This window comes from Labrus mixtus, chromosome 4, assembly GCF_963584025.1.
Source record: "Labrus mixtus chromosome 4, fLabMix1.1, whole genome shotgun sequence".
In the NCBI taxonomy this organism is placed as follows: domain Eukaryota; kingdom Metazoa; phylum Chordata; class Actinopteri; order Labriformes; family Labridae; genus Labrus; species Labrus mixtus.
In genome coordinates, this window is record NC_083615.1 from 7,871,808 (window position 1) to 7,892,206 (window position 20,399).

At 40.0% G+C, this 20,399-nt stretch overlaps 3 protein-coding genes across 7 annotated transcripts; 1 reads left to right on the forward strand and 2 right to left on the reverse strand.

Moving 5' to 3' along the window:
* Positions 1-953: 953 nt before the first annotated feature.
* On the forward strand, positions 954-6,024 carry LOC132972602 (protein regulator of cytokinesis 1-like). Of its 2 annotated transcripts, none has more exons than XM_061035563.1 (14): positions 954-1,102; positions 1,525-1,657; positions 1,754-1,876; positions 1,956-2,189; positions 2,271-2,441; positions 2,551-2,700; positions 2,791-2,938; positions 3,029-3,165; positions 3,261-3,356; positions 3,768-3,914; positions 4,009-4,116; positions 4,236-4,343; positions 4,562-4,735; positions 5,512-6,024. In XM_061035563.1, exons 1-14 carry the CDS (start codon positions 1,092-1,094, stop codon positions 5,581-5,583), a joined length of 1,812 nt encoding a protein of 603 aa, XP_060891546.1. In that variant the 5' UTR covers positions 954-1,091; the 3' UTR covers positions 5,584-6,024. The 2 variants fall into 2 exon arrangements, with proteins under 2 accessions (XP_060891546.1, XP_060891543.1); XM_061035560.1 differs by lacking the exon at positions 954-1,102 and adding an exon at positions 1,216-1,302.
* LOC132972611 (ubiquitin-associated protein 1-like) lies at positions 5,229-9,317 on the reverse strand. The gene is made up of 5 exons (XM_061035574.1): positions 8,442-9,317; positions 6,881-7,537; positions 6,626-6,796; positions 6,431-6,532; positions 5,229-6,334 (listed from the first exon to the last, which is right to left on the reverse strand). The coding sequence occupies exons 1-5, from the start codon at positions 8,574-8,576 to the stop codon at positions 6,200-6,202; spliced, it is 1,200 nt and encodes a 399-aa protein (XP_060891557.1). The 5' UTR covers positions 8,577-9,317; the 3' UTR covers positions 5,229-6,199.
* Positions 9,318-9,457: 140 nt separating this feature from the next.
* clpxb (caseinolytic mitochondrial matrix peptidase chaperone subunit Xb) lies at positions 9,458-19,084 on the reverse strand. 4 transcript variants are annotated; one of them, XM_061035553.1, is made up of 15 exons: positions 18,853-19,084; positions 18,263-18,340; positions 16,919-17,065; positions 16,671-16,799; positions 15,797-15,951; positions 15,513-15,672; positions 14,481-14,522; positions 13,420-13,596; positions 13,124-13,288; positions 12,494-12,582; positions 12,103-12,267; positions 11,705-12,010; positions 11,094-11,186; positions 10,894-11,000; positions 9,458-10,758 (listed from the first exon to the last, which is right to left on the reverse strand). In XM_061035553.1, exons 2-15 carry the CDS (start codon positions 18,315-18,317, stop codon positions 10,668-10,670), a joined length of 1,881 nt encoding a protein of 626 aa, XP_060891536.1. In that variant the 5' UTR covers positions 18,318-18,340; positions 18,853-19,084; the 3' UTR covers positions 9,458-10,667. The 4 variants fall into 4 exon arrangements, with proteins under 4 accessions (XP_060891536.1, XP_060891537.1, XP_060891538.1 ...); XM_061035554.1 differs by having other exon boundaries at positions 11,705-12,004; positions 18,853-19,082; XM_061035555.1 differs by lacking the exon at positions 14,481-14,522 and having other exon boundaries at positions 18,853-19,083.
* Between the last annotated feature and the right edge of the window lie 1,315 nt (positions 19,085-20,399).

The window sequence follows — 20,399 nt, forward strand, 5'->3', positions numbered from 1 at the left end:
AGATAGACAGACAGACAGACAGACAGACAGACAGACAGGCAGACAGACAGACAGTTAGATAGATAGACAGACAGACAGACAGGCAGACAGACAGACAGACAGACAGACAGTTAGATAGATAGATAGATAGATAGACAGACAGACAGACAGTTAGATAGATAGACAGACAGACAGACAGTTAGATAGATAGACAGACAGACAGTTACATAGATAGACAGACAGACAGACAGATAGATAGACAGGCAGACAGGCAGACAGACAGTTAGATAGATAGACAGACAGACAGACAGATAGAATTCCATATTTTCTCAGCAAAGCTCTAAGTAGGCCTAGGGTAGGCTATGTTTCACCAAATGATAGGCTATAAAACAACATGACCAGCTAACTATATCGACAAATTGACCTACCTGTCTGTGAAGCACAGGAGATCAATCAATCAATAAATCAATTTTTATTTGCATAGCGTCAACTCATAACAAGTGTTATCTCGAGACACTTTACAAAAAGCAGGTAAAATACCTTACTTATTGCTATATTATAAAGATCACCATAGACTGTAAATATTACTTAACATTGGTGTTTCCAGGGGGACATTTGAATGTTTTCTACTTCAGTATCCTGATGGAGCTGGGTGGGTTAAAATGTCACCAGGGATAGGCTATTCCCTTTAACTAACTTTAATAACATTCTCTATGAACTTCCCTTTTAGGGCAAACAAATGACCCCCTGTGATTACTAACTTGTCTTTCGCATTATTACAACTTATATACAACTTGTCAGCAAAAAAAAAAAAAAAAAAAGGTCTATCATCACATTTGTGTTTTAGGATTTTCAGGCTGAAAGTTTTCAAACGGTTGAGGAGTCTATTTTTGTCCCGCCCAGCAACTGTTTCCGCTGACGTCACTCTAACCATCCAATCAAAGACCAGACGTCGTTTCGGTGCAAATTTCAAACACCGTCCAGCCAACAGACGAACGGGCAGTCAGACAAGCGCAGACATTCAATGTAAACTCCTTATTTTTATTTTGAACACAACTTTTTTAGGAGGGGAGATTATTTCAACGCGTTTTGGCTAAAGCTATACTGGCAATATGAGAGTGAGGTGAGTACTTAAAAAAATATTTTATTATGCCTCAATTGTTGACGATAAAAGTCTTTTCTGTTGGCAAACCGACGCTTCCTGATTGGCCTGTTGATTTTGAGCTCGAGCAAGGTTAGCTTAAATGTGAGCATAATCACTCCACCTGAATCGTCGTAGGACAGAAGACGTCCGTGTGGGGCTGTAATGCGGAATTTTCAATGGTAGCTTTTGAGGAGCTGATATTATTTACCTTTACAGCTGGTGTTATAATGCAGCGTTTGAAAGCAAGTTAACGCTGGCCTACGCGGTGGATTACAGGATTGTGCTATCTAATGTTAGCTGCCTGCTGCTAACAATCTGCTAAATTAGTCTATCCTAGACCGGTTTGACTGGTGTTTAAAACCCAAATTGCTGACCATGTTGAACCACTGTTTTCCTTCCAGTGAAGTCCACGCTGCAGAGTCTGTTGCCTACCTCAAAAGATCCCTGATAAGGCTGCAGGATATTTGGGAAGAAATCGGAATTTCAGAGGAGCAGCGACTACAGAGAACCAATGATTTTCACAACTACATTAAAGTACACATCTATAAGATTGAATAAAACAATTAAATCTGGTTGTGAAAAGCCCAGAGCGAACGAAATGAAATACTTTGGTTTCCCCTTCTTCTGCAGAGTTTCCTGGACCTCATGATTGTTGAAGAGGAGGACCTCAAAAAGAGACTGCTGAAGAGCATCGAGTCCTGTGTGAAGGAACTTAATAATTTGTGCAGTGAACTTCAGCTGCCGCACTTCGAGGTAACGTGGGAAGGTGTGGTTATTTAACCTAAACCTGTGTTGGAGTAAAGTTGGACTAACTTTCTTGATTTCCATGAAGGAGGAGGATGGCTGCACCATGTTGCTGATGGAGAAGAATAGCCGCACCCGTCTAGAGATGATGAGAGAGCAAAAGAGGAAGAGAATGGAAGAGCTTAAAGGTCTAATTAGCAAAGACCGTGAGCTGTGTGATATTATGTGCACTACCCCATTTTGCATTGACCAGGACTCCACCCCATCACTGAAGCAACTGGAGTCATATAATGCCTACATGGACGATCTGACAAAGGAAAAGGTGCTACTTCCTTTCTTATATATATTTTTTCAAATTACCTACTTCTTCTGATAAGGGTTATGACCAGTTTCATCTTTTCAGGAGCGTCGCCACGATGAATTTGTAAGTGTCAAAAAGGAGATCAGTACATGCATGGATGATTTGGAGCGGCAACCAGACACCAGTTTTGAGATGGATGTGATGTGTGAAGATGAGGAGGCATTTTGTCTGTCCAATGACAACATTGCTGCTCTTAAACTACTCCTCAGTCAGGTGATTTTTGTGTTATGTGCATCCACATGTTTGTACAATCTCTAACACTCGCATTAATTTGTATTAAATCAAATTATAATGGATGTATTATTTTGATACCATCTTCCAGTTACAAGAACAAAAGGTTGAGAATGAGCTCCGCTGCTCAGCTCTCCGCACTAAGATCCAGGAGCTGTGGGAAAGACTTCAAATTCCCCAAGAAGAGAGAGAAGCCCTTTCAGAGCACATGATGAAGTCAAAGAAGAGAAACCTTGAGGCGGTAAGAAGCCTAGCTTCAGACAATAAAGAAGTGTTGTTTCATTAAAAAAAAACCTCTTAACACCTCCATAACAATTGTTTATCTGTTCAGCTCAAGATGGAGGTCCTGCGTCTAGAGGTGCTGAAAATGCAGAGTATGCAAAGTGTTATTGAGGCCATCAGAGCTGAGATTCCCCCTCTCTGGGAGAGATGCTTCTACAGCCAAGAACAGCAGCAATCATTTTTTCCTTATCATGCGGGTAATTATCTGTTGTTCAATAACAAAGCCCTTGTAAGGTTTCACACTCATTAAGGGACTGCGGGTTTCAGTGAACATTGTCTTTCGACAGACAATTTCACCGAAGAGCTTCTCGAGTTGCACGAGGCGGAGGTCAGGACACTGAAGAAGTACTACGAAGACCACAGAGAACTCTTTGAGGGAGTCACTAAATGGCAGGAGAACTGGACTCTGTACATGGAACTTGATGTAAGTGCAATTCTTGAAAATGTACAATAAGATAATTTTAAACAAATTGTCCTCGTAGTGTTTACATGTGTGGATGTATGTTATTTCCATGTCAGAAAAAAGCTAATGACCCTGCAAGGTTCAACAACAGAGGGGGCAACCTTCTGAAAGAAGAGAAGCAGAGAACTGACCTGCAGAAGAGTTTACCTAAGGTGAGGAAATGTTTGGAACTGATGAATATTGTCACTAAATACAAAAATTGGACTGCTATTTAAGCATGTTTCTGCGTGTGTATATATCTGTTAATGGAGATTCAACATAGACTTTAAAATTAGATGATTTTGTAATGAAACTGATGAGCTCGAGCTTAACCTTTGTGAGATTTTGAAACGGCTGAGAGTTGTAGGTGCATTACCAGTGTTCTCCAACAGAGGGGGGGGAAATGGAACATCAACAACCTCTGTATGCAGAACCTCTGAAATCGAATAGTTGTTTACCAGACTCTAGCATTGGATTGGCATTACAGAATTTTGACGAGTAACTGATGGAGACTGAAATCCCACTGTAAATATAATTTGGTAAAATGACATTTTATATCAAGTGTTGTTTTTGTTTTTTTCCAGCTGGAAAAGATTCTGAAAGCTCAAGTGGATGCTTGGGAGCAGGAAAATGGCAAAGAATTTCAGGTCAATGGACAGAAATTTCTGGAATATGTGAAGCAACAGTGGGATCACCATCAGGCTGAAAAGGAGAAAGAGAAACTGGAGAGGGTATTTTATTTATATTGTTTAAAAACTGCAGTAAGTTATTTTTATATATACACCAGTGGTTTCAATTAGGGTAAAATGCTTTTGTTTCAAACAGCAACAAAAGAAAACTAAACAGACACAGGAGGACATGTTGTATGGAACTGCAAGAACACCATCCAAAAGGAGGATAGCAGGCACAACCACTCCTGGAAAAGTGAGAAAGGTAAGGTTTATTTTGTTTGTTTTTCCATGTGTGATTCTTGCTTGTGTCTTGATACCCCGGTGAGTGAATGGAATCCAACTTAAACCCACTTTTTTTTTTCTCTCTCTCTTTCCATTTAGCTCAACGGCATGTCGACCCTCTCCACTCCAAACAGCTTTCTTAGTTCAGGCCTCGGTGGAACCATGTGCCAGTCCTCCATCCAGAAACCCCCTCTGTCTGCCAGCAAGGTATGCTCACTGTCTTCTGTTTGGCTGAGCTCACGAAGAAAATAAATTCAAGCCCTGTACCAGCCAGGCCTTTGAGATTAGATTGTTTGACCCTGTATGTGAATCTCTTGTTTATTCCATTCTGTATAATAAAAGGGTTAGGCAGCATGTAAACTGTTCCATTTTTTTTAAACCAGAAAGGTGGCTGAACAATGAAGTTGTTGATGGTTTTGTTGTAGGGTCTTGGCCTGCGAACCCCTGGGCAGGGAAGGACTCCTCGTGTACTAGACCGAAACAAGGAAAATCTCTCCCATCTCAATAAGAACACCCCAAGTGGCACACTAAGGTCTCAGGATACTCAAGATCACACCATCACCTTTAACTCTATTGCTGGCTCCTATTCGGAATTTGCGGTAAATGCAGTTTTACATGTTAAAACTCAAACTATAAAGATTCACAAAAGTGAAATCTAATAATAATAAAAAAAACTTATTCTGGATAACACCAATCCCATGGAGAACATTTTAATACATACTACTGATAAAAGTCTGTAGGCTAATTGATATAAACCATCATCATGACAGTTGAAGCTAATCCTAAAATTCCATTTAAATGTTTTTCTTTCTACAGATACAATTAATGTGTAAAATATATTTCTAGTTTGCACAAAAATCCCATATTATGTGTTTTTAATAATGTTTAAAGGATACGGGGTATGATCGGGCATCTGGAAAGGGAAAAGAGGGGATTGCTAACAAGATGACAAAACTTGAAGGAAACTTTAAATGGAGAAATGCAACAGCATATGCATAGCTCTCTGCTGCAACTTTTGTATTTGAATTTGAATTTGAATTCCATGTTCAGAAACTGTTATTTAATAGAAGATACAAACTGTGAACACTAGTGGAAGTTCAGTTGGTTATAAAATAGTGAAAGAGTTCCAATTGTTTTCTTTAATCATCCAATTAAAACCAAAGACTCAACCACCAGGTTTTCTAGGCCACAGTTTAACCTTCCAACACATTGCTCTGACTTCAGGACAAAAACATGTTTCACAAGTATTAGGCATCATTCTTACATGCTACACCCTGTGGACACACATTGACTTGTACATGATGTCTCATCTTAACATTTCTACAGCTCAAATATGAACAAAGATACTAATGGTTGTTTTGACTTTTCTTTTCAGAGAGACCTCTCGAAAGCTTCTAAATCGACCGTGAAGACAGGTATTCTGAACTCCACTGTCAGTCATCAGTGATGGATCAAAGCTACCCCAGAGCCTTGCAACAGTTTGGTGTGGTTTTTATATAGAGGACAAGGGGGGTGGGAGTGAACCTTAATGTAAACTTCTTACATAACCTGTAAATATTTACATCTGTGTAACCATCTTTGGTCTTTCAACTGAAGCCGTTTATAATGTTTGTATGGGTATGCAAGTTAATGATGTTTGTACCACAGCGGTTGTGGCTTTTTATTTGACTTTTTAGGGGGGTGGGATACAGCCTTTTAACTCAAACATGACTATACCTAGAGCACTACATTGTGTTAGCACTGTAGCAGATATTCAGTGCACAATGATTTTCTTTCTCCAGCTGGAATGACAGCTCTTCACAAGTGAAATATTTTCAGTGCTTTTTGTAATAAGCTGTAAATAAATGCTTTTAAAAAGGTTAATCCTTTCAACCTTTTCCTCATGAAATGGCCACCTTCTGTCATTTTAAATTTTGATTGATGTTTTGTTTCTCATCTGAGTTCAAGTTCTGTAATAGTTTGTCATCTGTCTCTATCCACACTATTTGATGTTTTATAGTGCTTTTCACATACACTGTAGACGTGAGGTTATTCTGTAACACAGCAGAAACAAGATGTTGTGTTTACGCCATGCGTGTCATGAGTTCTTCAAGCGCTCGTTCGCGGTGATTTTCATGTACAAGCAGCACTTCTTTGATGGCACTTTGCTGAAAACCCATCTCGTTAAACTGTGTCAGGAGGTGCAGGAACTCTGCAGCCTGAAATCAGAAGTAAGGAGAGAAAAAAACAATTAATCATGCACATTACAAGTTATTACTGATGTTGCTTTTGGTACACACTGGAGTGGGAGTGACCTTGCTTTCACAGTTCTGAAACATCTCCATGGCCTCCTCCACCTGTGCTTCCTCGTAACCCAGCTCGCAGAGACGGTAACTTGCCGCCAGGTATTTTAGGATCTGTTGATTAGATAAATATGGAAAAGTATTAAACTCATCTGTTTTTGGTTTAAAACCATGATTCACAACCTCTAAACATGTAAAGGTACATACCTTATCTGGGCTGTGAAAGCCGGTCTTCTGAAGAGCCAGAATGGCTGTGCGCAGAGGGTAGCCCTTCTCTGTGATGGTTTCAAGTAGCTCCCTCTCCTCTTGGCTGAGTGCTGACATCAACTCTGCTGCAGAGTCAAAGAAAACCCCACAGGAGCTGCCTGTTCTCCGGCCCTGATGGTAAGGAAAATCAAAGATTTGGTTATTTCAAGGACAAAGAAGAAAGTGTATGATGTTTTCAGGACAGAAAAGACAAACCTGTCTGTGGTGTTTGACCAAAGGCCCTGCAGAGGAAGGTCGTATCTGTTTAAGCCTGGAGGGAGCAGGACTGGCAGGGGGTGTGTTTTGGGAGAATTTTCGGACCACAGATCTAAGTGAACTTTTCTTTTTGGTATTTTTCTGCCCAGGAGGGATTGGGCTGGCCTGATCAGACCTGTGCTGCTCAAGGGCTCGTAGAGGTTGTCTGCTGTTTTGAAGAGAAGGTGAGGAGCCTCTGGATCTTCTGAGGCCCTGAGATGATGCAGGCCTACAGTGGTGAGAGGAATGAGCACAGTGCATGTCTTTGACTCTGGAGAGCGGGTCTTTAGGTGCAGAGCTCCAAGGCAATTCTCTGCTCATGATGGGGCGGCGTGTATCTTCTGCGGAGGAGCCTTCAGTATCCTCAAAGTAACCATCATCATCCTCAGAGTCAGATAAGAGGAACCTCACAGTGCAATGGCGCTGCCAGCAAGAGTCTACAGAGTTCAGGCTGTTACTGCGGAGCTGAGCTGATACGATCCAGGGGTCGCTGCTCCTGCGTCTGGTTCGGCGACTCTTTTGAGGAGTGCTAAACATCAGCCAGTAGGGGGGGCAGGAGGGGGCCGTACAGTCCAGCTGCTGCCCAGTTAAAATCCATTTCTCCAAGTTGAAACCATACTACAGGAAAAACATGGAGTTTAAATATTTAGGCATGTTTTCTTACAGACAAATGGCAATGAAAAAACTTGAAACTGAAATTAAGAAAACATCAAAAATAAATGCAAAGGTTCACACCAAAATGAGGGACAGAGGGAATGAAGTGGCACACAGATTCACACGGCATAAGCAGCCCTAAACATCCCAGTAAGAATGCAATACTTTATCAATTTAAACATTGTTTAATCATCTTTTAAAAAATCTTGAAAATAATTGATTGAGGAGTGCCGGATAGCTAAGAGGTTATGACGCGCACCCCATGTACGAAGACTATAGTCCTCATCGCAGCCAGCAAGCCCTGGCTTTGAACGTGACCTCAGCCTCTCTCAGCTGTCCTAAAAGGCAAAGATGGCCCTAAAAGTAACTTTAAAAAATGAATTTCTGCAATGGTGTTAAAAAGAAACTTTTTAGGATAGATGGGCTTCCCTTATTTTTTTTTTTACTGCGGACCACTGTTTGTTCAGATGTGAGACTCTGACACTGCTGATGGATGTGTAGACTATCGAGTTGGAGCACTCAGTGCAAGACACAATTTCTGATCACTCAAAAGTATTGTTTCTATTTTTCTGTAAAAAAAATAAAATAATTTGAACACATGCTGTATATTCCTATAGCTTCCTAAAATGTGTGATGTGTCCACATTAACCCCTGTCGGCTTATCATATGGGCTAACATAATCATATCAGTCAGGCTCTTCCTTTTGGAATCAAGCACTTTATTTTCACAGCAGATTAACTGACTGACAACCAGGAGTTCTTATCATGTCTTCAACAGTAATTATCAGAGAAAAACCTGATCACTGCTATCTAATAATCCCAGAAAGCCTTTCAGCTTAGAAAAAAAACAAAAAAACAATGCATACAACCTCAGTGTCTCGTAGTATCCGACCACAGTCTGGTAAAGTGATGTCTGGGACTGTCACAAGCTGTACTTCTTCCTGCAGTGGACCAAGTGGGGTCTGAAACGGGACGTCATCCAGAGAGCTCATTTTCTCCAACATGCTCCTGCATCAGCAGATTTATTTAGAGTTCAATAGATTTAAGTTTAAGAAAAAATAATTACAAACATATGAAGACTTACTTTGTCAGGTGTTCTCTGTCCTGTCCACAGCGCCTCTGATGCACACACAGCTAACACACAAACATCATTACACGTGATAAACCTCTCCACTGCTAATCCTCTGACATCATCCAGGGGAGTTGTTTACAATTAATTAATACCAGACACCCACTCTGATCCACTGAGTATTAATAATCACTAACATAGATGTATAAAAATATACACATACAAATATTTACTACAGTATTATCACAACTCTTTGAAACTTACCCTAATATTGCAAGATATTTGTATTTTTGACTTTTGCTACATAGAAATCTTTCTCCATTACATTGTATCTGTATTTTATTTATTGACACTTTTTCCATCTTTGTGTATAGCCATGTTTCCGACAGTGGGACTTTTTAATTTCAATTTGGACTTGCAGGGGGATTAGGACAATGCTGAGTTACTGGAAAGAGGACAGCACAATACTTTCCAGAGATTAGCCGATTATATAAAGGGGAAGGCATAGCATTGTGGAACAACACTCTCATGAATTAATCTCCTGTTTCAATGACTCGTCAATGTTTGAGAAATAAATGAACACAATTTGTTTCAGTGACCGTACCGGCTTGCATTCTTGTCAGCAGTCAAGTTTCAAGGTAAAGTCAAAATTAAAATTCTGTATAGAGATCACATTTTATTTATATATTTTTTTAAAACAATCACAATGAATTAAGATTCACAAACTTTGGGGGGGGGGGGGGGGGGTTGACAGGTTCTGTAACAGACCTCTGAAAACAGAAAAGCAGTGAACTCAAAGAAAAGGAAACTTACAGCAAAAGGAGAACAGATCTAGTTTAATCTCATTTTAAAGCACAACAGCGTTTTTAGGGAGTACAGCAGCGTGGTTCAGTCATGGAGCTATAAGGTGGAGCTTTGAGTACAAACATGTGTGTTGAGTACCTTTAAGTAACAGAAGATTACATCACTGAAGGTGCGTTTCCAATGCTGGGGAACAAACAAAGAAAATCAAACTACAAGTGCAGTTCTGAGGAATGTCTGACTAAGCAGGTTTAGAGCAGCAACCAGCTGATGATATGAAATGCATCATCAGGTTGAATGACAAGTTCAAGATTATGTCTAAGAAGATGTTTATGAAGGCATTATTTCAGTCACACTTCAAAGTAAGCTGGCTAACCTGTCGAACCTGCTTAGAGAGACAGCTCTCCTCACCAGTCCTGTGATCCAGAGGTCTGATAGTTAACATATACATTCCCTAAACAACGGGCTAAAAAATAAGGAAATGGGCTAAATAATGAAAATAACCATTCTGGCTGTTTTAAAGGTCACCAATAGTTTTCACCTGCTTTGTTTAGTGTGCTGGTGCTTTACATGACACAATGTGTTCTCCTAATTAGAGGCAATGTCATACAAACTGCTTACAAATGCTACCTAGGCAGTGTAGCTCAACATTTACAGCCCGGTTTTTACTGTGAACACCATTATTACAATGGTGGTACAGAAGAAAACATCAAAATATTGATGCGTCATGGAATATTACGCCCTTATGATTCAAGGCATCACTTGTCATGGTAACATCACATCTACACTCAGCGCGTCACGTTTTCAAGTGTACAGTATGATCCCATTCTTTCCATTTGCTTCCCTTACCATGACAGCCTATCACCACAAAAAGAGAAAACAAATTAACTAACTACAAATCCTTTCATGAATAAAATTGCATTATCTTTATATAGATAAAATGTTAACAATCCCCAGAGATTGAAATTTCTTATAAAGGTCCACATAGCTGTGAGCGCACTGCTAGAGAATTATCATCAGATGCACGGGACCAAAAGGTTGTTACGCTCTCTTAACTTGTTCATCCTGAAACACTCCTTGGTGAGAACCAGCGGCTTGTAATACATCTAACACAATGTCCACGGCTTGTTTGTCAGGAGCTATAGTAAAACCCAGAGTTGGTATCCAAAGGTTCATGGTATTCTATTGATTTCAGAGGGAGTTCGATGTGAAAGGAGCTACTTGTTCAGTTGTTAGCAGCGTCTGCCTGCCGAGGCCAGTTCTCCTCTTCAATGCCTGAGTCGTATTCCTCCTCCGCAGACTCCTTAGCTGGCGCTCTGAAATTCAAATGGAACGTCCGGTTCAGGTTTCAAATCACTCTACGTTAAGGGACTCAAAGTGCTGGGCTTGAGAAATCTGATCTCTTACACAACACATATTTGGCCCTGTCTTGTGGGCAGAGAGATACTGACCTGATATATCTGGGTTGTGCTTTTCCTTGGACAACATCTTGGTCCAGCTCTACGGCCATGATGTCAGAGTGTGGCACCTCAAACATGGGCTCTAGAAGGAGCTTTTCCTGAATATAGAGAATATTTGATTCGTTTTTTGAGTTTAGACTTTATGAGTAGCAGGAAGTAATACGTTTGTAACCCTGAGCAAAATAACTTACCATGATGGACCTGAGCCCACGAGCTCCAGTTTTTCTCTCCAGAGCCATCTTGGCAATGGCCCTCAAGGCATCTTGATTCACATTAAGTTCACACTAAAACAAAAACAATGCAGATTTATTTTAGTTGTACTTAACAAGGCATCGTTCTAAAAAAAAAAAAAAAAAAAAAAAATCTCCCAAAAACAACAACACAAATCCCTGCAGATCTGTTAAATGAAAAAGGGGCCTGAGCTCTAGAGGCTGTGCTTATCAGGTTTAACTATGGCCCAGAAAGGACAGCTTGTGCAGCACATCCAGGAATTTAAGGTTTCATCAAAACAATATTCAAGGGTCTTTATGCCATGGAAAAGGGACTTAAAACTAAAAGCAAACATTTTCCATTTGCTGTTAATATTGCAGTAATCCATCAGGAATTTGCATTTTTTTGACTGGATGAATCTGAGCCAGGATTTACTCATTTGACGGCACCCCCTTGTTGAACCTCTCACCACACAGAGTGATCCCATTTAATGAAAGAGGTTGAGCTTTATTATTTTTTTTTACAAATTGCTGTTGTTGTTTAAGCATGGCTTCATGCTTTACTGTATCACCCGGTGCCTCAGAGCCCTTACTTTGTCCATGCTGAACAGAGCCTGGTATTGGGGCACCACAGCATTGCGGGGTTCAGTCAGGATTCGGACTAGTGTTTCTTCGTCCAGGCTGTGCAGAGGAACGACGACGGGGAGACGGCCAACAAACTCTGGGATCATTCCAAACTCAATCAGGTCCCTGGCCTCTACGTGCTTCAGCAGCCTGTCCTTCTCCTCTAATTCTGCAACTGTGTCCGTCTCACCGCTGGTGTTGGCCAAGTCTGCGGCAGCCGCTGCACGCCGCCCTTTCCCCAGATTGGAGGGAGTCCCGAAACCCAAATACTGAAACTCATGAAATACAGGGATAAAGTAAGATTACAAGACATGTATTTTTTATTTTTTTTGCAATGTCAGAAGATAAAAGCTTTGTTTGAATTTACCTTTTCATTCTTTCTTCTGCTTATGATTCTGTCGAGTCCGTTGAAGGCACCGGATGCAACAAACAGGATGTTTGTTGTGTCTACCTGCACTGTTTCTCCCCTCAGTTTCCTGGAATTTTTCTCAGGAACATTGACGATTGTTCCCTCCAAGAGTTTAAGCAGACCCTGACAGAGAGGAAAAGGACAAAGTCTACATGAGGTAAATCAAAGCAGGACCTGGACTGATGAAACAAAAACAGGAATCTAGTAACAGTGTATTGTTTAATCCTGACAGTGCTCTTTTCAAACCAAACTCCTTAAGATGTAATGCTAGCAGTTTCACTCTCACTTTAGTGTCCATAAATAAATGCATTATAAGTTTGATCAAGTTGAATTGAGGTGTAATACTGACCTGCTGGACTCCCTCTCCTCCTACGTCTCTCAGCTGATGGATTCCGGGCACACTACCAATCTTATCAACCTCGTCCAGAAACACAATACCTGCATATTGAATACAAAGACAAATTTAGGTGTCGCAAGGACTCGAGGAGGTCCCCACACGCACGCAATGTTTACTTTAGAATTCGGCTTACACAATACACTTAACACAAGTGTTTTTAATTCAGTTAAACAAGTGTTGAAATGTGAAGGAAACACTCTGAGACACTGTTGTTTATGTTTATGCATTCCAGTTTGGTCTCATGTTTATGTAGGCAAAACAGAGGGCAGAGTCACTGTGTCATGTTTATACAAACTTAAAAGAGTTCATGTTTATTCTCTTTTTTTATTTGTACCTTTCTTGCACTGACTTGTTTTTAAATCAGCTTTTAATTAAATACAGAATTCTTCAAAGTTCAACCAAATGTAATTCTTTTCAATGTTTATCTCTAACATGATATCAATTTACAGAATACAAGTGCACGTACGTACAAACACACACTGTTGGTGCTGTTTGTTTTGATTTGTTGTGTTTAACAGGAAAATCTGGTACGATGTTAACAAGGGAATCTACAGTGTTGTTAAGCGTGGTCCTTCTGCCTACCTTGTTGTGCTTTGTCCACCGAGTAGTTGGCATCTTGGAGCAGTTTGGCAATAACTGACTCGATGTCTTCTCCCACGTATCCGGCTTGAGTTAACGTGGTACAATCGCAAATGGCAAAGGGAACATCCAGACAACGTGCCAGTGTCTGAGCCAGCAATGTTTTCCCTGTAAAAAAAACAACATTTATTTGTAATACATTTTAAATTGGCTAAATGGATCTATACTAAAACAAATCTGCATCTGTGGCAGAGCACTTCAATTAATATTATAAATTAGGACATTGACCGGAAACAAACCTGAGCCAGTTGGACCTAAAAGTATGATGTTGCTCTTCTCCAGTTTGATTTCAGTGTGTGTGGAGTCTAAGATCTCCCCGCCCCTCTTCTCTTGAGGTGCCTGCTGGCTCGCCTGTTGCTGCATAGACGCCCCCAGAGCATTTCCATGTGGACTGATCCCTGCAATCTGCAGCAGCTCTGCAGAGACAAGAAAAATAAAACACAAGGTTAGCGCTCTGTAAACTGAACAATTTTGTAACTGCTGGACAATGTAAACAAGCCATTCAGTGTGTGTGTGTCAGATAGTGCATAGCAACAGTTTCAATGTACAGGCTAAAAATATTGGGTGCCCTGGTCCTTGCCCGGGTGAAGTTACTTAGTGATGAGAGCCAGACTGAAAATAGCTAAAGTTGATGTGAATGTAGGTCACTGGGCTACTTTATTTTATTGTCCGAAGTGTCAAAGATTAACAAGCTTGATTTATTGCATCACTATCTGTACACATGCTAAGCGGGTGAATAAACACAGTTATCGGTCACTGCTGAACTTGAACACTATGTCCTCATACCATGTTAACTGTCTCATCTGGTCAAAATGAAATGCCTTGGGAGGCTTCAGTTGATTATCAAGTTCCTCTTCTAGTAATTATGATTGAGTATGACTATTAAAAGATTACTATAAGTATCTAATCTATCGGAGGAGCCACAGGGGTCTGTACATTTTGGCATTTGTGCAACTCAAGAAAAAAGTCGAAGAATATATGCATGTCAAACTTTTAAACTTAGACAATGAGACAAGCTCCTGCACACTGTCCGGCTTTACGCTGATATAATTAATGAATCACAATATTTTGTTCTACCCGATCATACCTGATGAAGGTTTGTCAGACCGAAATGTTGTGCGATTCAACACATTTGTCAGAACAAAGCGAGACAGTTTGCAGGAGCTTCTCTCGTTGTCTTGAAGTTTCACCCTCTTCGAGTGAACCTGTCACACTCTCAGGTGTGCAGAGATTTTTTTCCAACGTTTTTATAAAACTTTTAGACTGATCAAGCTAAAACTAAGGAGGACCAATCACTTACTTGTGAATCTGTATTCATCCTCTCGTCTTCTCATCTCTAGCTCTACGGGGAGAGGATGAGAGTACTCAAATCAATATTATCATTAATTATTACCATTATGACATTATCAGTACAGTCCTGAAAAAAAGATCTGTTCTGGAGTGTGATAATCATTGAACAAATGCCAAATGATACCGATTATGATTCAAGCGTGTTGATATTATAATGTGTCTTATCATTCATTCCTGTTGGTTTTAAAGGAGTAAATGGCTCTTTATTATGTTGAAATATTAATTAAACTGTGCCATAGATTTTTGCCAAGATTGATAAGGTGTAATAATTTTGCACTTGTTTGACTGCAACTAGTATAGCCCAATGTTATATATTGAGCTCGACTATAACAGCTCTGTTTAAGATATAGTATACATCCATTTTGCAGATTGGTTTTGGTGTTTAAAAATAAAAGTGTTTAACAATCCCAGAATCACTCTTAAAATACAGTGGCATGACCGGCTGTGCTGCATGTCGTTTCTCCATCATTCCTTCATTTTATTTTCTGTCTTTCTATGTTGTCTGGTATTACGAAAGACGCAAAAAGCGGATAAAAAATTAGGAAAAAGCTTGCCACTAAATACTTGAGTTAAGTAGATTTTGTCCAAACACCGACAAATAAGAACTAAAATTTTCTCTATCCCAAACAACCACTTTTTTTTTTGTGGGAACTTTGACATACTGTCAGGAAAATATTTTAGTTTTTCAAAAACTCAGGATGCTACTTTAGCTTAGTTGGTAGAGCAGGAGCCCCCTGCACAGAGACTGCAGTCCTTGTCACGTTGCTCACAGGGTCATACCCTGGTCATGACCCTATTTGATCCATGTCCCATCACAAAGGCCACAGGCCCAAATAATAATCCTTCAAACACTTAATTGGATTTTTGCACGATGGTAATCTTCACATTAAACTGTAATGGTGGTCTGGATTACAGACTGAAAATCAACAGTGAATTAATTAATGTAAGTGTAATTAATAATACTTAAGACAATAATACTGACCACGAGGTGTTAGAGTGGGCTGCTTCTCCACCTCCACCTGCTGTCGACTCCCTGCAGGGATGTTGTTGTAGATGCGCTTGTAGTGATTGTACACTGCCACTGCTAACACCTTTTTTGCATAGGACTGACCGACGACATACTTGTCGAGGTAGGCGTATATCTGAAAACCAAAAGGTAATTCATATTTCAAAAAAAGTACTAGGACTATCATAACAGGATGTTTTACACTGAAGTGAGAGTCATTTCGAATAAATATTTGACTGGTTTCTGCTTCAATATCTCACCTTCTTCGGAGGAGGGGGAGGTTTTTGCGCAAATGCCAATTTCACTGCCTCTGCAGCAGATTCTGGCTCTTTGTTTAGCCCCTTCTTGGAGTCGGTTTCAGACAGAACCACAAAAAAGTGATGGCATTTCTCACACTTGACAAATCGTGTCGATGCTGTAAGAGAACAAAACATGTTTTAATTAAAAGTTGTACGTCCTGTTTTATAAGAGCTTTTGGAATTAATAATAAATTAAAACAATAAAAACAACATCAAGAATACAAACAATGACAAAAATCTAAATTAACAATTTAAAGTTCCTTTAATCTATCTGTTACATTACTCTGCTTTTATTAATCCAAAGATTGTCTGTGCATGAGTTGGGAGACACAAATGATCTTTCTATCACTTAAGTCATTTTTTTTTTGTTCCAATCAGGGTGGACAGTGATTTTCCATGGTGAGTGGATGATCACCGGCAAAAACCTCCATCTGACTGTTTAAAGAGAAACGTCCTTACATCACCTTACAAATAACACATCTTATTAGAAGCAAACAACAGTGAATGAGCTTGGAAACTTACACTGTAAATGTTGCAACAGAGCATTTGAAACTTTCATGAGACAACAATAACCAACGCCTCAGTGTTTATTTGCAGGACTTTATTTTGACAAACTGTGGAAATGACATACTGTGGTTTCTTGTGGTGAACTTTGTATGTGTTGTGTGTTTGAATTAATACTGAGGAAGTTTGTTTAAGGTAAAACAAAATAAAAACATTTCAAAACCACTGATTAAAATGATTATTTGCTCATCTCATGTGGCACAAAGTTGTCTTTTTCACTTTGATCATTTTATTTGGTAAGTGGTCATCAAGAAAAATAGTGTTTACTTACAGACAAAGGTCTCTACATGTGTACAAGGATCTCCACATTTAGGGCAGCGCAGCTGGCTCCCCCCCTTGCCTGATCCTCCAGAGCCTGATAGTCTCTTTCCCTCACTGATGCTTTTCTGTGTAAACACGACTGTGTCAGCACATCTTAAGTTATATGATCACTAACGTGTAAAAAGAGTTGTAATAGACCATGAGGGGAAAAAGAGCTTCAAATAAGATTATTACTCCAGAATATTACCTTCCCATCACTTCCACCATCCTTTGTTGACCCATCTTTGGAGGCATAGCAAACAGACGTCTCTGAAAATGACCTTACTCGTACCCGGGGGAGTAAATGAGTTTCTCGAGACCCGTGACGACTCAGAGAATACAACTGGATCCGAGAGCAGGACAATCCTGGAACATAAGAATCATGTTTAGTAGTTTTCCTTCAAATCACCCTTGTAAAAATTGTAAGCAGTAATCTCCAAGTAAAACAACTCATATCTGTTACACTGTGTATTATATTAATATATTTAGACGAAGACCTATTTATTGTTCTACCATTTTTGGGGTAAAAATATCAAACAATTGTTGGTTTCAGTTTCTCTATTGTGGTAAAATTCCATGTATGATAGTGAATGGAATATCTTTGAGCTTTAGACAGCTGGTTGGAGAAAACGAGCAATCTGAAGATGTCACCTAAAAAGCTTAAGGAATATTTTATGGAAATTTCCCCCAATTGGGGGGGCGGCAGTAGCTCAGTCTGTAGGGACTTGGGTTGGGAATCGGAGGGTCGCCGGCTCAAGTCCCGGCACGGACGAAGTCCGGAAACTGGCCTGGTAGCTGGAGAGGTGCCAGTCCACTTCCTGAGCACTGCTGAGGTGCCCTTGAGCAAGGCACCTAACCCCTCCACCAGCTCAGGAGCGCCCACTGTGGGCAGCCCCCTCACTCTGAGACCTCTCCATTAGTGCATGTTCATAGGATCCTGTTTGTGCATGTTTGTGTAGCATGTTTACTAGACAGAGTGTAAAAACAAATTTCCCCTCGCGGGATCAATAAAGTATAAATTATTATTATTATTAATTTTGTAACCCCTTCTGACGATGATCAATTTCAGATTTATTAAGAAAAACGTATTTTTTAATAAAATATTGGTGCAGCCAAGCATGTTGAATTTGGGGTAGTGTTATAAATGTTAAATAGTTCATTAGTAAAAATAAAAAAAAAGTACAGCAACTTAATGGCACATAGCTATGATTCAACAGGTTGTATCTATTGTTAAGCAATGATAATTACACATTTTTATTTTTACTGTGTTTTGTCATTGTTCTACTGTGAAGGTAACCAAAATTACAGAACACTGTTTTGTTTTTATGCGTTAATCCAAAACTGTTCAACTCTTATAAATGCTGCTTGATGCAAAAAAAAAAAAAAGCTTAGCCGCAAATACTGAACATGTACTAGTAACTTTTACACCTGCTGTGTGCCTGTCATAACAAAGTGAAGTGGAGACCTCCTTTTTGCAGACTTGTACCAGAACAGCACAATGTCATGCAGTTTTTTTTTTTTTTTGGGTCCATCTGGGAAAAGGTGTGTTTTCCCCATTCTTACCTCTGTGGGCAGTGTTCAGAAGCAACCTCGCAGCCGAAGTGCATGGGCAGGACATAACTCTTCTTTTGGCTTAAAATCCTGAAAATAAACAGAAAGTTAACACAATGTACACGGGGAGGACTTGGGGGTGGGGGTAGCTGTATTAGCCTCCAGCTAACAGACAGCAGGCAAACAGGAGAGGCCGGTAACACATTTCATAACTTCAACGTCACTGTTAGCATTAGCAAAACAGGTCATTCACTGCTGAAGGTGGTCGTAAGAGATGCTTAAATAACAGCAGATTCAATCGTTACGAAACCACCGGGAGTGCACCGACAACTACAGTGACTCCCATCACCTCCTACTGTCAACAAATAACAACAAAACAATGACGTTATCGAGCAGGAATACACGGAAAGGTTACTGTTAGCTGGTTAAGCTGGGCCCGCACCAGAGCCCAGTGCACCAGCGGCTTTCACCTCCGCGGAGTGGATACAAAAACACGCAGCAAAAACAGCACGACATGCAAACCCTAATGTCACACAAAGTTAATTCTCACGATAACATTTTACACCTCTAAGAGAAACTGTTTTACGACAGTTTTTACTCACAGGGCTCGATGAAACCAGTCGCGTCTTGACAGCCCCCCCCTTTAGGAAAAAAATAATAATAATAATGCGAAGTCACTGTAGCTTTCGCACTGATGTGTAAAATAGACAAGTCAGCGTGTCATACTAATTGTCACAGTGCTTAATTCTATAAGGTAGGTATAACGCTATCTTAAGGCCAGGTGGGACACGGCCCGAAGTGATGTAACGCTTGCTGTTGTGAACTAGGTCGGATGGATGCCCAACCAGCTAGCCGGCCTACGTTCAGCGTACAGGAGCTAGGAGACGTAATTCAACCATCGTAACCGGTGTTAGCAACATGGAGGCCGTGTTATGTCAATGTACGACGCACCCATCCGGATACTTGGAGATCTACTCTTTGAAGGGGGGGGCGTGGCCAGTAACGCAACGTTGGTGCGTTTAAAGCCCCCTTGGAAAACTTGTGAATAAACAATGTTGTGAAGAAATTGTGTTAAATAATAATAATAATAATAGTTTTTTGTTTTTTTTAAAGGCGCTTTTCAAAACTCTCAAGGTCACCTTACAGAACAGAGATAAAAAAAAACAACAAAGTAACAACACAACGATAAAATTAACATTAAAAACACAAAAAAAACAGAAGTGTACAGGATGTTTTGAGAACGGGTGATCAGACTGAATAAGCCAGTTTAAAAAGATGTGTTTTGAGATGAGATTTGAAAATGGAGAGAGAGCCGATATTACGGATTTGTGGTGGGGGGGGCAGAGCGGCTGAAGGCCCTGGACCCCATGGTAGACAGTCTATGGTAGACAGGCGGGCGTGTTGCGTTCAGGTGGTCCTGGTCAGGGCCTTTTTTTTTAGTGTTTTGGTGGTTGCAAAAATGTAAATACTATGTCATCATTCATGAAGCACATTTTGTTTTTGCTCTATCTACTCATGGAAATACACTGTAGGTCTTAACTTGTGCAAATTATCAAATCCAATAGACATGAGCAAGCTGATCTATTTATTTAATCAACAATAATTCAAGATTCAAGATTTTTATTTGTCACATGCTCATACAGATGTGCAGTGAAATGTAAAGACTTTTTCCGCAAGGCCATGCAATAAACACTCAAATTACTAGTACACATATATACAGTAATACAGTAATCTTACAATGTAGGCTGCTCCGCTGCTGGAGTAGTCTGACTGACATAACAGCAGCATAGGGTGCTAGCTTACACCACATATAAATCATTCACCGGAGTAGGCTGTGTTAATAGATAACAGGGAAGTCAGAAACATTTTTGTTCTCAATTTAACAGAAATGGTAATAGTACTGTCCTTAAAGAGGGGATCTCAGCTCTGCTTTGTGGGCTCCTGCTTGAGGCAAAAATGTTTATTAGAAGTTAATTGAAGCACTTAGGTTAGAGGTGGGAAAAAAGTTGGCTGTTGGCCAGCAGCACCTCCTTCTTACTGTGTACTTATTTTGTATATCATGTTTCCATACAGACCAGCTCTCAAAATAATGTAATTATGCAGAACCTTCTTATGTTCATATTGCTTTTACCTTTAACCCACACAAAGA